Source organism: Diaphorina citri, unplaced genomic scaffold (genome assembly GCF_000475195.1).
Source record: "Diaphorina citri unplaced genomic scaffold, Diaci psyllid genome assembly version 1.1 scaffold1725, whole genome shotgun sequence".
Taxonomy (NCBI): Eukaryota; Metazoa; Arthropoda; class Insecta; order Hemiptera; family Psyllidae; genus Diaphorina; species Diaphorina citri.
The window spans coordinates 30068-47927 of NW_007379151.1; the positions used below are offsets into that span (position 1 = coordinate 30068).

The 17860-nt window shown below is 34.3% G+C and overlaps 2 protein-coding genes across 2 annotated transcripts; both read right to left on the minus strand.

Annotated features, from left to right (window-relative positions):
• Positions 1-3222: 3222 nt before the first annotated feature.
• LOC103517033 (putative ATP-dependent RNA helicase me31b) lies at positions 3223-7742 on the minus strand. The gene is made up of 5 exons (XM_008482038.3): positions 7481-7742; positions 6425-6663; positions 5451-5702; positions 4388-4568; positions 3223-3774 (listed from the first exon to the last, which is right to left on the minus strand). Exons 1-5 carry the CDS (start codon positions 7653-7655, stop codon positions 3470-3472), a joined length of 1152 nt encoding a protein of 383 aa, XP_008480260.1. The 5' UTR covers positions 7656-7742; the 3' UTR covers positions 3223-3469.
• Positions 7743-9417: 1675 nt separating this feature from the next.
• LOC103517036 (putative ATP-dependent RNA helicase me31b) lies at positions 9418-16845 on the minus strand. Its single transcript, XM_026829272.1, has 3 exons — positions 16569-16845; positions 9943-10123; positions 9418-9428 (listed from the first exon to the last, which is right to left on the minus strand). Exons 1-3 carry the CDS (start codon positions 16785-16787, stop codon positions 9418-9420), a joined length of 411 nt encoding a protein of 136 aa, XP_026685073.1. The 5' UTR covers positions 16788-16845.
• Between the last annotated feature and the right edge of the window lie 1015 nt (positions 16846-17860).

Below are 17860 nucleotides of genomic sequence, written 5' to 3' on the forward strand. Positions count from 1 at the left end.
ACGTCATTTAAATGCTGATTGTTCGTTATCATGATATACCTGATACATGTTTCACATATGAAGAATACACTTTTACATTTACTCTCAAACACATACAAACATAAAGCACAGATAATTTAGTAAAAAGAGAAGCTTTTGGTCAGACATCTATCTTATCAAAAATTCTTTTCTTTTTTCATATAACAATGACCTTCATATTGAAAAAATCGAAACATCATATTGCTCTTTAAACAAAAATATTTCCCACGAAAATACAAAAGACTTTAACGAGAAATCATATTCAACAAAAGCCCCCATTTTAAATGATGGCAGTCAAACCAACAATCAAGGGACGAGACGAGATGGTATTTTAGAGTATATTTAAATGAAAACTGAAAGTTTAATCATAATCAGGTACTTGTAAATCACAAGAATCAAATCGGAGAAGTAAATTAACCAAGAAATTGTTCACAGATGATCCTTACATCTCAATTTATAAACAGAACATATGTATGAATCTAAGGTAAACTGGGCATCATTCAATTAATATTAGCATTCAATATAATTATCAGACTAGAAAATGTTCTGCTATAATTATTGGGAAGATCGCAGAGGGCAAAGATCTTGTGACTGTAACACAGAACTCAAGCCTTATGTAAAAACACACAATGGAGCTGTCAATACAAGAGCTTGAACCCAGCACAAGTGTGGAAAGTACAAAGATCTCGACCGTCTTGGACAAAAATAAAAATAAATGGTCAAAAAGGTAGAAAAAATTTAGATTCAAATTAGGAACAGATGGAAGGGGAGAAATGATAGTGAGGAAAATTCCTCTCCTCGTTAAGGATAAAATTAATCACAATTTAAATGGAAAAGAATTTTTGATTCAAAAAGAATAATGAGGTTAGGCGGGTTTGAAATATAAAATAGGAAGGGGAGAAATGATAGTGAGGAAAATTCCTCTCCTCATTAAGGATAAAATTAATCACAATTTAAATGGAAAAGAATTTTTGATTCAAAAAGAATAATGAGGTTAGGCGGGTTTGAAATATAAAATGTTGACAATACAAACCTACGCAGGTGTAGATATAGAAATGCATTATCTTATGCTATTCTCATACATTACACAGAACAGTTGATAACTACCAACTTGGGACTTTCAACAATCGACTGTTATTAGCAGTCATTCAAGTACATGTTCGACTGTTCGAAGCATTCATTTGACTACAAAATGAGCTTTAAAAAAATCTCATTTGTGCACACTGTACAAACCTACGCAGGTGTAGATATAGAAATGCATTATCTTATGCTATTCTCATACATTACAGAGTTGATAACTACCACTTGGGACTTTCAACAATCGACTGTCATTAGCAGTCATTCAAGTACATGTTCGACTGTTCAAAGCATTCATTTGACTACAAAATGAGCTTTAAAAAATCTCATTTGTGCACACTGAACGTAGATGCTTCTTTGCAATAAATATTTTTTCCAGCAAATATGCATTCAAATAATTATGAGTTTTGGGACTTTCAACAATCGACTGTTGTTAGCAGTCATTCAAGTACATGTTCGACTGTTCGAAGCATTCATTTGACTACAAAATGAGCTTTAAAAAAATCTCATTTGTGCACACTGAACGTAGATGCTTCTTTGCAATAAATATTTTTTTCCAGCAAATATGCATTCAAATAATTATGAGTAGTATCACAAAAGACATAGTTTTTAATATTGTTCTTTTCTTTACAACAAATAATTATGAGTAGTATCACAAAAGACATAGTTTTTAATATTGTTCTTTTCTTTACAACAAACAAAATTCAAGTTAAATATATTATCTCATTTCAGAGCAAAAAGGACAGTAGGAATTTTCTATAATGATTTCAAAAATCTTGGCTGGTTCTATTTGATAAAGAAAACGCTTTGATAAAATGTACAAAATTAAAAGAGAAAAAACACATATTTACACTATAAATACAAAAACCTTCACATACTTCGAAACTCAAAGAAGGGGTTTTTTTCTTCAAAGAATATCACATGGAATATAGGTCAAAAACAATATTGTTTCAAGGGCCCTTGATACAAGTTATATTCATTTTCCATCAAGGTAATCTGTCGTTTTGCTTTGTTGTCTTACAATTAAATATATTTTACACAATATGTACACAACACACATAGGAAAAGGATAAGGTTACGCTATTGCCTGAAATTTATTACTTTCACCATCAAAAGAAAGTTGAATAGAATCCAACCATTTTCAATGAGGAGCAAAGAAAGTTCTGACGCTTGAGAGGACAATGGTTTGGAAGAGTAAACAAGATAGTAGTCTTGTGACAGTGAGAAAATCAATCCAAAGAGTGTTAAATTTGATACTCTTAGCTACTAGAACTAAATCCATAACTAAAAAATTCGGGTTGGGCATTCGATACCAATATATGGGCTTCCGATGTTTAGATTAACAAAGAAAATCATCGAGTTTGAACTCCATTAAGTACAAATTATAAGTAATTGTAGATACAAAAACATGTGTGTATACTTTCCTCTTTTAACAATAACTATCAGGTAGTACATATTGTCTTATTGTCACATTAATTTACTTAAAAAAAGTCTTTTTCAGTAGAATAGATGAAATATTTGTAATCTGATATTATTGAATTACTCATTTAGCTTTGCAAAGTTTGCAGTTTGCGCCATTATCTATAAATTACTTTTCACTATCGAATATAAATATTATAAGTGACTACCTACTAAATTTCAAAGACAAATTACGAATTGGATCATATCGGAAAAAGGCCAAGACCAGTGAGAAGGGAGATCCAAACGAAAAGATGTAATAACTTCATAAAATATTATGGTATGCAGACAACTAGAGAAGTGTATTTTTTACCTTCACACAAACCTTTTGCCTTCCTAATAACCCTACTCGAGGAAAATTGTGACCGCTGAAAGCACTATTTTAACCTGAATATCAACAGCACATGTAGTAGAGCATTAGTAATAGGGGAAATAAATAAACCTATTCAAAAAGAAGGTAACCAACAAATAGAAATAACAACTAAGAAAACCGACTAGAAAATTAATATAGGACACTAAACTTTCACGTGTGTCTGAGGGATATATGTCTCAATAAAAGTCCCCAGTACCAACCACTCTCATCGCTGAGGGCTTCCCGGGGAAACTACTCAGAAATGTATATTGGAACTTTGAAGACACTAAACTTTCACGTGTGTCTGAGGGATATCTGTCTCAATAAAAGTCCCCAGTACCAACCACTCTCATCGCTGAGGGCTTCCCGGGGAAACTACTCAGAAATGTATATTGGAACTTTGATCATCTCACAGCCAAAACCATTCTCCTCTCACAAAAGCCACCTGACACCTGATAGCAGGAGGAGGGTAAAATACAAAAGGAGGAGGGAAGTATTCAGAGCACGCAGCCCTGTTAATATGTATGTACACAATACCTGGTTTGAAATGAGAGGTGATGAGTCTTACTTGCTCACATTATTCTCTTCCGAAGCTCCCGTGCTATTATCACGGTCCATATCTTCAGGTCTGGCTACGTACAAGGCAGGATCGATAACCTTCGGTATGGACTTGATCTCGGTGCCTAATTCCTTCTCGATACGATGCAGAGCATAACGATCCTCGTACGTGATGAGGTTGATGGCGATACCCAGATGTCCGTATCGACCTGAGCGACCAATACGATGCAAATAGGTTTCCGCCATCTTGGGAAAGTCAAAGTTGATGACGACATTCACAGCTTGCACGTCAATACCACGCGTGAAGAGATCTGAGGATTAGTAAGAGGCAATGAATTAGGAGCTTGGTCACTCAGATAGGTAGAAACATAAAAAATATCTAGTATGTATATCTGAAATTTGACTTCTACCAACATAGAAATATGTCTTTTGGGCTTTTCTCGGGAATGAAACCGAAGTGATAGGTAGAAACATGAAAAATATCTAGTATGTATATCTGAAATTTGACTTCTACCAACATAGAAATATGTCTTTTGGGCTTTTCTCGGGAATGAAACCGAAGTTATAGGTAGAAGCATAAAAAATATCTAGTATGTATATCTGAAATTTGACTTCTGCCAACAAGAAATATGTCTTTTGGGCTTTTCTCGGGAATGAAACCGAAGTTACGAAAATGACCCTCAGCCGTTGTCAGCATTTTTGTGGCGTACCATGTAGAATTAAATTATTTTCTACTCTCTCTCTCTAGAGCTTAAGAGAAGAATTAAATGGCAGAATTCTTAAAAGAACACTAGTTTGCCATCTCTAACTCAAACTATATAGTTAGATGTTACATACTTAAATATGTCTAACTCAAATGTGTTAGATAGTAGATACCTACTCAAATGAGGTAAATACAATGTTACCAGATATAGTGTTTCTTACCTGAACAAACCAGGTTTCGGCAGAGTCCACTACGGAAGTCATGAAAGACGCGATTTCTGTGAGCCTGAGCCATTCTGGCATGAATATAATAGCAGCAGTAGCCCAACTCCGTGATCTTCTTAGCTAGGAGTTCGACACGCTGAGTTGAATTGCAAAAGATGATGGACTGGTTAATTTGAAGCTGCAACAAATCGAAATAAGATGTGATTAGACTTACTCTTCAGGTCTTCTCTGATGAGATACTATGTAGAGAGTAAGAAATATCGAGGATGATTTTACAGAAACCCCTATAAACTTAATCAAAACAAAAACGGAGTCAAGTGGATTTCGAACAGTGCAATAATAATGTCTTCTGACAATACTATTTATCCATACCGCCCACACGGTGGGTTTTTGATTCAGTTTACAAGTTCAAGCTGTTGAAAAAGTTCTTACCGTGAAATTTTGCATCAAATCTCAACAAAAGAAAGGAAACTTCAGACCTATTATGGAACCATAGCTAGCTGTTACTGATATTTTAGATATGTTATTTCGTAATTGAATCTCTTGTTTGAACTGTTTAGTACTGAATATTTATTTTCCATTTTAAAAATAACAGTGACTGGAAAGTAGTTCATAATGATTACTGTTAGCCTGTTTCACACCATAAAAGAAATTTGAAATCTCATATGGCTTCTTGAAGGCTGTAAAAATTAAATATTTTATTTCCTTTTCCCATCATTATTAGGTTATCATTCAGAGTCATTTGCCTGTTGAATCTTGCTGTGATCAGATACTATCTAGCGAGAGATATAATCATGGACGAGTACACAAGAAAACCTTGCGACCTTTATCAAACAAGTCGCCCAATGAGGATATACATCACATCACATGCAAGAAAACACTTTAGATAGAATTTAGTGTCTGTTGCAGTCATACACCTACTAAGTAATTTTATTTACTCCTCTAATCTAGAACTAGGTACATGTAAATACTCCTAGTAGGCTACAACACTATTTTTGTGGTCAAAGGCTCAAATTATATGGAGAACAAATCAGATATTTGATTTGTTAATTTAACTTACCTTAGAGAACAGTGTATTCAAGCAGTGTACTTTCTGCCGTTCTTGTACAAAAGCATAGTACTGTGTTACTCCCTTGAGGGTCAGCTCTTCCATCAAGTTAATCTCATAGGGGTCCTTCAGATGTTTTTCCATGAAATTCTTGACGGTGAGGGGGAAGGTGGCTGAATAGAGAAGGATTTGACGCTCATGGGGTAGGATTGAAATTACGTGGTCGAGCATACCCTTGAAATCTTGTGACAGGAGTTTATCGGCCTTTGAAGGAGAGGGGAAGATGTATTAATTTTATTAAGTTAAATATTCATTTTAAATCTCAAAAGAGTTGATTAGAACCCAAGCATTTTAAGTAGAATAGTTTCAATTTAGAATAAAATCAATCAGAATAATTGGATTAACTAGATTTCCTCAAGGAAAGATTCAGAGGATTGGCTCTAGCTAACTTCATCACATTGACTTTTTTTATATACCTAACACCAATAAAATTTACCAACAAATATTTTAAGATTATTTGACTTCATTAAAAATCAAATTCATACAAGAGTTGATTAGAACCCAAGCATTTCAAGTAGAATAGTTTCAATTTAGAATAAAATCAATCAGAATAATTGGATTAACTATATTTCCTCAAGGAAAGATTCAGAGGATTGGCTCTAGCTAACTTCATCACACTGACTTTTTTTATATACCTAACACCAATAAAATTTACCAACAAATATTTTAAGATTATTTGACTTCATTAAAAATCAAATTCATACAATGATAAAGTGAAGTGTACAAATTAGTAAAATCAATCAGAATAATTCTGTGGAAAGATGGCAAAACACGATAACCAACATTTTTTTCAAAATGGAGTTAGTAATTGATTCTGAGTAACTTTTTTGCAGATCATGGCAGGCCTATATCAACAAAAATTTATTAATAACAAATCTCGAATTAAACAAAACCCACATTAATAATAATAAGATCACATTCCTCACCTCATCAAGTACTAGAATCTTGCAGTGATCCATGTTAGCCACCTGTTTGTCCATCAGATCCAGAATACGACCTGGTGTTGCAATGATAAGGTGCACCTTCTGGTAAATCCTCATGATGTCGTCCCGAAGGTTGGTGCCTCCAGTGGTTACCATGACTTTGACATTAAGATGTTTGGCAAGTTCAATACAAATCTGACTGGTCTGCAGAGCAAGTTCTCGTGTGGGTACAATGATTAGGGCTAAAAAAAAGAGTGGGAAAACAACCAGAAATATTAAAGCACTGTTTACTGTTCAGTAAAACTAAGGCAGGCTTCCACAAAGATCTCAAGGGAGTGGGAAAACAACCAGAAATATTAAAGCACTGTTTACTGTTCAGTAAAACTAAGGCAGGCTTCCACAAAGATCTCAAGGGAGTGGGAAAACAACCAGAAATATTAAAGCACTGTTTACTGTTCAGTAAAACTAAGGCAGGCTTCCACAAAGATCTCAAGGTCTAAATATGGACAAAGCACAGCATGTTTTTTGGAATTAGTTACTGTTTTGTACAACATTCAATGCTCAGAGATATGCATGTGATAGGTAGGTATATCTTTGCTCCTAGATAAGATAATTACCATTGGTCTGGCACACTGTCATCCCAATAAAACCTATTATTGGGTTCAATTTATTAAAACAGTGTAAGAAGGGGAGTCCAACTTCAAACAAATATTGGTGCTCTGAAAATGTCCTAGCAGTTGGATATGCATGTGATAGGTAGGTATAACTTTGCCCCTAGATAAGATAATTACCATTGGTCTGGCACACTGTCATCCCAATAAAACATATTATTGGGTTCAATTTATTAAAACCAATGCTCAGAGATATGCATGTGATAGGTAGGTATAACTTTGCTCCTAGATAAGATAATTACCATTGGTCTGGCACACTGTCATCCCAATAAAACATATTATTGGGTTCAATTTATTAAAACAGTGTAAGAAGGGGAGTCCAACTTCAAACAAATATTGGTGCTCTGAAAATGTCCTAGCAGTTCAGATATATTTTTTTTCTACTTGCCTTGGATGTAATCTTTGCTGGGGTCAATTTGTTCAAGTACAGGAATTGAGTAGGCTCCTGTCTTGCCTGTACCATTTTTGGCTCGAGCCAATATATCTTTGCCTGTGAGTGCAATAGGAATGCTGGCTTCTTGAATTGGACTGGGCTTCTCCCAGCCTTTCTCAAATATACCCATGAGAAGTTCCCTTTTCAAACAAAATTCTTCAAACTCGTTGCCTTTTGTGTCAGTCACATCCTGTAAAGAATATATCGAAGAAATTCGTTAGTATGAAATCTTGCACATTGAAGATAGCTCAGCACATCACTGATATGTATTGATTGGTACAAATCAAAAGAGTATTTGGTATTCAATAATACCCAAACCTCTCCCTCTATGTACATAGCATCATATTTTGATTAAGGTTAAAAACCTTAATGAAAAAGCTTAGTAGTGTAAAGAAGTTGGATAGTTTAAACATCACTGATATGTATTGATTGGTACAAATCAAAAGAGTATTTGGTATTCAATAATACCTAAACCGCTCCCTCTATGTACATAGATAGCATCATATTTTGATTAAGGTTAAAAACCTTAATGAAAAAGCTTAGTAGTGTAAAGAAGTTGGATAGTTTATAGAATTGATAATACAAACCGCTCCCTCTATGTACATAGCATCATATTTTGATTAAGGTTAAAAACCTTAATGAAAAAGCTTAGTAGTGTAAAGAAGTTGGATAGTTTATAGAATTGATAATACATATGATGTAGAGGCTACATCAGAAAAGGTAGGTACCATCAGAAAGTTAGTTCTCACTTATAAAATCAAGTGTAGGGGAATCCAACTTTAAAACTCATCATAGGTACAACAAGTTGTTTTTTTTTTTTTTTTTTTTTTTTTTTTTTTTTTATGAGATAGACACATGAAAAGTGTGAATTTCAATTAATTTTATCTTTTTATTGAAAATCTATAAAAAGAAAAAGGCTGCTAACAGCTGAAAGTTGTGAAGATTTGATACGAATACTTGATTTTAAGTTCCCATTTTTGTTTTCATGCAGTATATAAGTTTCAAAAAGTTCTTTTCAAACATATCTCTCTCTCTTTCTAACACATGTGCTTATATGAAATAGACACAGAGAATTTTGTATACAGCTCATTCAAGAAATCTTTCTTCAAACCTTATTATTTATGGGTCATTTTATTGAGAAATGAGTACCTATGGTAGGTGTCCATTCTAATTTTCATTTTATTTTTCTTTACCATACCTACTTATCCAATTTAATTTTATTAAAATTTTCAGTCATTATTTTCAATTATCTCTTTCTCATAACCTGTATAGCTATGTCAAAAATATATTCAAAATCATTGTGGACCTGATGTCCTGATGTGGGGTTTTCATTTTCAATCATACCAGACCTTATTGAGGTTTTTTTGTTGGCATGTCAGTAATGCCATTGACCGTAAGTGGGGTTTTGGAGTTTTCTTCTATTGGCATGCAAAAGGTTAATATTGATAGGGGTTTTCATTTTCAATCATACCAGACCTTATTGAGGTTTTTTGTTGGCATGTCAGTAATGCCATTGACCGTAAGTGGGGTTTTGGAGTTTTCTTCTATTGGCATGCAAAAGGTTAATATTGATAAGGGCAATGTTATAAGAGGTGAGTTTAGGACATAAGAGTGAGAATGCCTTGAATGAAAAACTCAAGCTTCATGACAGTTTATAGCTCAGTTCCGTCTTGAAACACATGAAATGACAAATCAGCACTAGGCATCAGATTGAAATTTACATCATAGCTGAACTGTCACCTAATGAGGGAAGTTTGTAAAATAATAATAATATTAAACAGGGGGTATTTACAATAGTAAATATAAAAGGCATTTATTTGCTAAAAATTTCCTTCTATACCCACTACCAGAGTTCGACACGCTGAGTTGAATTGCAAAAGATGATGGACTGGTTAATTTGAAGCTGCAACAATTCGAAATAAGATGTGATTAGACTTACTCTTCAGGTCTTCTCTGATGAGATACTATGTAGAGAGTAAGAAATATCGAGGATGATTTTACAGAAACCCCTATGAACTTAATCAAAACAAAAACGGAGTCAAGTGGATTTCGAACAGTGCAATAATAATGTCTTCTGACAATACTATTTATCCATACCGCCCACACGGTGGGTTTTTGATTCAGTTTACAAGTTCAAGCTGTTGAAAAAGTTCTTACCTACCTCGGTGGTGTAGTGGTCAAGGCGCTCGCCTGGTAAACAGGAGGGCGTGGGTTCAATCCCAGCCGAGGTATGGAATCTAGAGCTTAAGAGAAGAATTAAATGGCAGAATTCTTAAAAGAACACTAGTTTGCCATCTCTAACTCAAACTATTTAGTTAGATGTTACATATTTAACTATGTCTAACTCAAATGTGTTAGATAGTAGATACCTACTCAAATGAGGTAAATACAATATTACCAGATATAGTGTTTCTTACCTGAACAAACCAGGTTTCGGCAGAGTCCACTACGGAAGTCATGAAAGACGCGATTTCTGTGAGCCTGAGCCATTCTGGCATGAATATAATAGCAGCAGTAGCCCAACTCCGTGATCTTCTTAGCTAGGAGTTCGACACGCTGAGTTGAATTGCAAAAGATGATGGACTGGTTAATTTGAAGCTGCAACAAATCGAAATAAGATGTGATTAGACTTACTCTTCAGGTCTTCTCTGATGAGATACTATGTAGAGAGTAAGAAATATCGAGGATGATTTTACAGGCTGTGTTAAGTTACCACATCATTTTCTACATGCCAAGAAAGGACGGGAATGGCCTATCTCAACCTGGTACATAACCACACCCTCATCCTGTTTGGATAATATTATAAAAGTTACAAGCACCAATAACTTACATTTTGACAAGCATATTGCTTTGTTTGCCTCCATGAAGCAGCATATTGTTGTGATGGTTCACACTCATATGTTCAGTCATCATTGTGTTCTATAGTTTGTCACTAAATAAAATGGAAATATATATCACTACACTTTCTTATAAATAATAATAAAAAAATCTTGTCTTTTTTATACCAAATAAAATTCTTTATTTTATAATTTAAAAATCACTAGAAAGAACAAAATCTTGTTTCTTATATTGAAAGTTTAGTATTAAGTATCTGAAGTAAGAAAAATATTCAAATGAAGTGTCTATTGAAATATAGCTAACAACTATGTTGTAAGCACAAAGTTCAAGTTATAAAAAACTGTCCAATGAAAGGGAAATCACTTGATTAACACAATAGGAAGAGGAAAAATTTAATCAATTTTCTTTCTTCAAAAGATTGCTCCATGATGAAACTCTGAAACAATAAAATAGTATAGATTGTTTATATGTATGTGACCAAGTTTATTGGCAATAATAATTAGTTATAGGTGAAATATCACTATAGTCTGCAGGAAAGAAATAACAAGGAATTCACCACAATTTATTAAGCCCTCAGCTCTCATAATCTCCGCAACTAAGTTTATTGGCAATAATAATTAGTCATAGGTGAAATATCACTATAGTCTGCAGGAAAGAAATAACAAGGAATTCACCACAATTTATTAAGCCCTCAGCTCTCATAATCTCCGCTAAGTTTATTGGCAATAATAATTAGTCATAGGTGAAATATCACTATAGTCTGCAGGAAAGAAAAAACAAGGAATTCACCACAATTTATTAAGCCCTCAGCTCTCATAATCTCCGCACATTGGGATCTTCCTCTTAGCTTTGAGTTGACTCAACAAGTGACAGTGGAATGAAATGAGGTATGAAAGAGGACATGAAATGAGGAATGAAGGTAATGACGATGATATTAAGTCAACACCAAATCATTAAGGCATCCCTTTGCGATTATTGTTAACATCATTGGGAAATGAGGAATGAAGGTAATGACGATGATATTAAGTCAACACCAAATCATTAAGGCATCCCTTTGCGATTATTGTTAACATCATTGGGCATGTATAAAACTGAATTACTTAGTTTGAAGTAAAATGTCAGTTCAAGACACTGTCAGGGTGTGTTGATCAATTGTTGTTTAAAAGTACTGTGTGGTTACACAGTGAGTAGTGTAACTCAGGTTCAGTTGATCATTTGCATTCAATTAAACTGGGATAATTTTTATAAATTTGAAAATTTTCATGCATTAATTATTTTATTTAGTATATCTACTGTTATTTCTCACGGGTTGGACAAGCCTGCCCTAATCAATTGCAAAATCTTAAACGCCAAGTTGTAAAGTTGCTTGCTAGTAGCTACCTGTTGCATCCACTCCACCTGCAAAAAAAGTACCATTTGTTGATATTAAGGTGCGCGGTAGCGCTCCGCCCCGCTAAGTCAAGAACCGCGCTACTAGAGATATTATACGCCACAGAGAAAGAAGCCGTTTTCAGGTACTGTAGAGGACAAACTACAAATGTTGGAAGAAAACGGATTAAATGTGTGTTTTGGGACAAGAATGTATACCAAGTTAAAAAAAAAAAAAATCAAAAGGAGTGCGGAATACGTCAGAACTGTTTCGTGCAATTAGGTCCCGATTTTCGCATGATAAAAAATGGAAGTCTACTAAGAACGGCACACAGTTGGTAGGTATATTGGTAGCTTTCATTATTTTATTCTCAATTCTGATTGAACTTGTCACAGCTCACAAACCAAGGAGCGAGGGAAATGAGTGAAATGACTCGCTCTCGCATGGAAAGTTAAGCTTCCTCCCCCCTCTTTTTCTAGCTAGCTAGTACAGGGGATTAACGTCGCGTCGCTTTTAACAACTAGGTCTTTTCAAGACGCGACGTAACACAAAAGTACTGTGTGGTTACACAGTGAGTAGTGTAACTCAGGTTCAGTTGATCATTTGCATTCAAGAAAGTTATGCTTCCTCCCCCCCTCTTTTTCTAGCTAGCTAGTACAGGGGATTAACGTCGCGTCGCTTTTAACAACTAGGTCTTTTCAAGACGCGACGTAACACAGTACTGTGTGGTTACACAGTGAGTAGTGTAACTCAGGTTCAGTTGATCATTTGCATTCAAAATTATCAGGCACTAGAATAATTGTTAACTTAATTTCAGAGGTCAATATCTTTAAAAGAATGAATAATTCGAACCTAAGTTACACTACCCACTGTGTAGCTACACAAGACTTTGACCCGATGATTGTGATACACACACCCTAAAAATTGTAGGTATTACATTAAATTTATAATGTGGGTGTGTTGATCAATTGTTGTTTAAAAGTACTGTGTGGTAACACAGTGAGTAGTGTAACTCAGGTTCAGTTGATCATTTGCATTCAAAATTATCGGGCACTTGAATAATTGTTAACTTAATTTCAGAGGTCAATATCTTTAAAAGCCTCCGAAATTCCAAACCGTTCCCGAGATATTGACGTTTTTTAAGTTCCCCATAAGAAATACACAGGGAACAGAGTTATGAAAAATTCGAACCTAAGTTACACTACCCACTGTGTAGCTAGTAGCTACACAAGACTTTGACCCGATGATTGTGATACACACACCCTAAAACTTGTAGGTATTACATTAAATTTATAATACAACTTTTCTCAATGTAAACAAGGAAATCATGAAGTATTTATTTTGCAGCAAAGTATTAGGCAACTGCCAAAAATTGGAATAAAAAAAAGTTTAAATTGAAAATTTCAATTCAAATGACTATGGAGAAACTAGGTTGATATTATCAGAATGTATCTGCTCTACAACTTTTACAAGCATTAGGTGAACATGGTAAAAAGTCTCTTTACAGAAGCATTACTATATCCCAGCAGCATATCTCTAAACAAGATGGAGTACCTGCCAGAGTGATAAGCTGGGAGAATTGTAGGTAACTGGAGTAAATAACAGTTTAATATTGATAAGGGCAATGTTATGAGGGGAAAAAAATAATAAAAAAAAAAAATCTGGTGTGAACATCACACAACTTTCCTTATCCTATTGAATGATGCTTATTTGAGTGTTCTTTTACCCTAACTTTTACAATATCTCTAACCGTTTTGTCTAAACCACCAAAAAACGGTCGAAATCTGTTTAAAAGCGGTCAAAATACCGCCAGGCGCAGCAACCATCTCAACCAAACATTTTGTGTTGCATCCTTGTCACATTTGTGTTGCATCCTTTGGAGTAAAATAAAAAAAAAATCTGGTGTGAACATCACAGAACTTTCCTTATCCTATTGAATGATGCTTATTTGAGTGTTCTTTTACCCTAATCTCTAACCGTTTTGTTGCTATAGCTCTGAACCACCAAAAAGCTGTCGAAATCTGTCTAAAAGCGGTCAAAATACCGCCAGGCGCAGCAACCATCTCAACCAAACATTTTGTGTTGCATCCTTGTCACATTTGTGTTGCATCCTTGTCTCTAGCTTATACCGTTCCCAAGATATTGTTAAATTACACCAAAAACCGCCAAAATGCCACCAACCGTTGAACCGGTCTTAACCAAAAGTTTTGTGTCGCATCCTTGTCACATTTGACAGCTACTTACCAAATTTCAAGTCTCTAGCTCTTACCGTCCTCAAGATATTTTATCGAGTAGATAATTACTTGCATTCCCTCCTTCTGGATTTTGAAGATATTTTTCAAAAGATATAAAATTTCAGTGCCTCATCTTTAGCCCTTTTGATAACTTTTTTCCAGTCTCCTGGAAAAAAGATCCAAATGAAGTTATACCTTTTAAAAAAATAACCACTCGTTTAGAAAGGGTCTCTTTACATGACAGTTTACCCACCAGAGTCTTACTATCTTTCTTCCGCGGTTTTTTGAAGGTGCAGCAGGATGAGTTATTTATTAATGAAAAATCAAACTAAATGGTAAACTTAATAATTGGATACATAATACAGAGGAAATTACACCAAAATGCCACCAACCGTTGAACTGGTCTTAACCAAAAGTTTTGTGTCGTATCCTTGTCACATTTGACAGCTACTTACCAAATTTCAAGTCTCTAGCTCTTACCGTCCTCAAGATATTTTATTTACAGACAGACACACAGACCAATGGCTGAAACTTTAGTTTTAGGCTCTAGGGACCTCAAAACGTGTTTTGACACTAAAATCTGACCATTGAAAATTTGACCTGATTACATTACTTTCCTTCCTTATAGGATAAGGAAAGTAAAAAGTTCAAATTGAAAATCAAGTCTCTAGCTCTTACCGTCCTCAAGATATTTATTTACAGACAGACACACGGACCAATGGCTGAAACTTTAGTTTTAGGCTCTAGGGACCTCAAAACGTGTTTAGGCACTAAAATCTGACCATTGAAAATCTGACCTGATTACATTACTTTCCTTCCTTATAGGATAAGGAAAGTAAAAAGTTCAAATTGAAAATTTCAATTCAAATTACTACCTATGGAGAAACTATGTTGATATTAATATCAGAATGTATCTGGTTTACAACTTTTACAAGCACTAAGTGAACATGGTAAAAAGTCTCTTTACAGAAGCAATACTGTACCCCAGCAGCATATCTCTAAACAACATGGAGTACCTGCCAGAGTGATAAGCCAGGAAAAGTAAGTGAAGGTAACAAGAGTAAATTGAAACATTTTAACCTTTTCCACGCCAAAGCATTTCTACCATGCCAACTTCAAAACCCCAGATCAGGTCCAACAATAAAAATCAAAACTCCTAGATACGGTCCATGGAATGTTGACCATGCCATCTTGAAAAACCCAGTTGTGGTCAGTGGCATGGTAGGCATGCCAATGAAGTTTCCTTCCAATTTTTTTCTATTTCTATCTGTTTTAAAGTCAATGAATCAAAGAAGTACTTATACCATTGGATTCGGCGCAGTATTTTCTATCAAAAAACACCAAATTCACTCTTGTAAACAAAACCTGTCAGCCGTTATTAATCACAAAAGATGACCAATGAGAGAGATAGACACATGAAAAGTCTTCTATCTGTTTTAAAGTCAATGAATCAAAGAAGTACTTATACCATTGGATTCGGCGCAGTATTTTCTATCAAATAACACCAAATTCACTCTTGTAAACAAAACCTGTCAGCCGTTATTAATCACAAAAGATGACCAATGAGAGAGATAGACACATGAAAAGTAAGATGAATTTGCTACCAAGATGGAGGAACCTTCTTTGATTTAAACTAACACAGATGACATCATGGGACGATTAAACAGTAATAGCAAAGAGTTTTGTAAAAAAAATGTATCTTCCTGAAAAAAATTCAAACTCTTTACTTTTTACAAGAAAATATTTTATATTAAGCTCTTCAAGCCAAAAGATCTGATTAAACAGTAATAGCAAAGAGTTTTGTTTAAAAAAATGTATCTTCCTGAAAAAAATTCAAACTCTTTACTTTTTACAAGAAAATATTTTATATTAAGCTCTTCAAGCCAAAAGATCTAAGTTGATTAGAACCCAAGCATTTCAAGTAGAATAGTTTCAATTTAGAATAAAATCAATCAGAATAATTGGATTAACTAGATTTCCTCATGGTCACTCTTTTTCAGTCATAATATTCAGATTTGTTTTAGTGACACAAGGGATGGTAAAACACATAGGTTTGTCTTTTCAAAATAACGAAGCGGCGAAAATGGGATTGGCTTCAGTTGTTATCATTCCAAATTGGAAACCCAAAGAAGATTTAAAGAAAACCTTGCGACCTTTATCAAACAAGTCGCCCAATGAGGATATACATCACATCACATGCAAGAAAACACTTTAGATAGAATTTAGTGTCTGTTGCAGTCATACACCTGCTAAGTAATTTTATTTACTCCTCTAATCTAGAACTAGGTACATGTACTTACTCCTAGTAGGCTACAACACTATTTTTGTGGTCAAAGGCTCAAATTATATGGAGAACAAATCAGATATTTGATTTGTTAATTTAACTGTCCATCTTCAGGTGGGAACCACAATCTTGGCTTAGCGGATTGCAAGGGAGCAAGATTGATATTATAATGTTGTTTTTGTAAGCTTACTAAGATATTTGTGATGTTGATAATTTATGGCTAGCCAACTCCTAGTAGGCTACAACACTATTTTTGTGGTCAAAGGCTCAAATTATATGGAGAACAAATCAGATATTTGATTTGTTAATTTAACTTACCTTAGAGAACAGTGTATTCAAGCAGTGTACTTTCTGCCGTTCTTGTACAAAAGCATAGTACTGTGTTACTCCCTTGAGGGTCAGCTCTTCCATCAAGTTAATCTCATAGGGGTCCTTCAGATGTTTTTCCATGAAATTCTTGACGGTGAGGGGGAAGGTGGCTGAATAGAGAAGGATTTGACGCTCATGGGGTAGGATTGAAATTACGTGGTCGAGCATACCCTTGAAATCTTGTGACAGGAGTTTATCGGCCTTTGAAGGAGAGGGGAAGATGTATTAATTTTATTAAGTTAAATATTCATTTTAAATCAAAAGATCTGTGGAGTAGATACAAGAAAGATGCCGGCAGAACAAAAATGTGTCCAGAAATTCGGATGGTAAAATTAATAGGCATGATGTTACTCATTTGGATCTCTATGAAAAAGAAAATTGTATCTATTACACCTATCTTTACAAGGCACATTTTAGTATGAAATTAAAACGCAAGAGGTGATTGAATTTTAATAAAAACTTCGTGATTAAAAAAAAAAACCTTCATTCAGATGTAAGCGAAAACGACGTGATTGGTATTTCGTACTTGTAGTATCATTGGTCAACAGGATAATCTTATGAAATTTCAGTACCCAATAAACAGTTGAGATCAAACCAATTTCACTTAGTTTTAATTTTAAAATGATAAAATCACGTCACACGATTTTATTTCATGTGCTTTGTTATTACAGAGGTTGTAGAGATGAGTGCATGCCTCAATAATTTGACTCTAGAAGAGAAAAATAAAAGTTAAGCTTCCTCCCCCCTCTTTTTCTAGCTATGTCTGCTATGTAGCTAGTACAGGGGATTAACGTCGCGTCGCTTTTAACAACTAGGTCTTTTCAAGACGCGACGTAACACAAGTGAGAAAGGAAGGAGACAAAAATAAAAACAACATGGTTACTTTGAGTGTAATTTGAATAGGGCTTTCATTCCCCTTTTTATGTAGGTATTTGTAAATAACTAAATTCAACTTATTCTGCCATTTAATTATTAATCAATTAAAAATTATAAAATAAAGCCTACCGTATTTACAAAAATTAAAATAAATAATAGTATTACTTATAAAATAATAAAAACACAGTTAGGTAAGTAATTCGGGTACGATCCCTATCCAATTTCATTACAAATAAATAAAAATTCAAGTTTTAATCAAGAAGATATCAGCATTTTTGAAAGAGACAAATCAAAAGCAATCAATCATTTCGAAAATTAGGAAAAACTAAAGAATGTCAAGCAAAACTAAGCTAAGAAGTAGAATT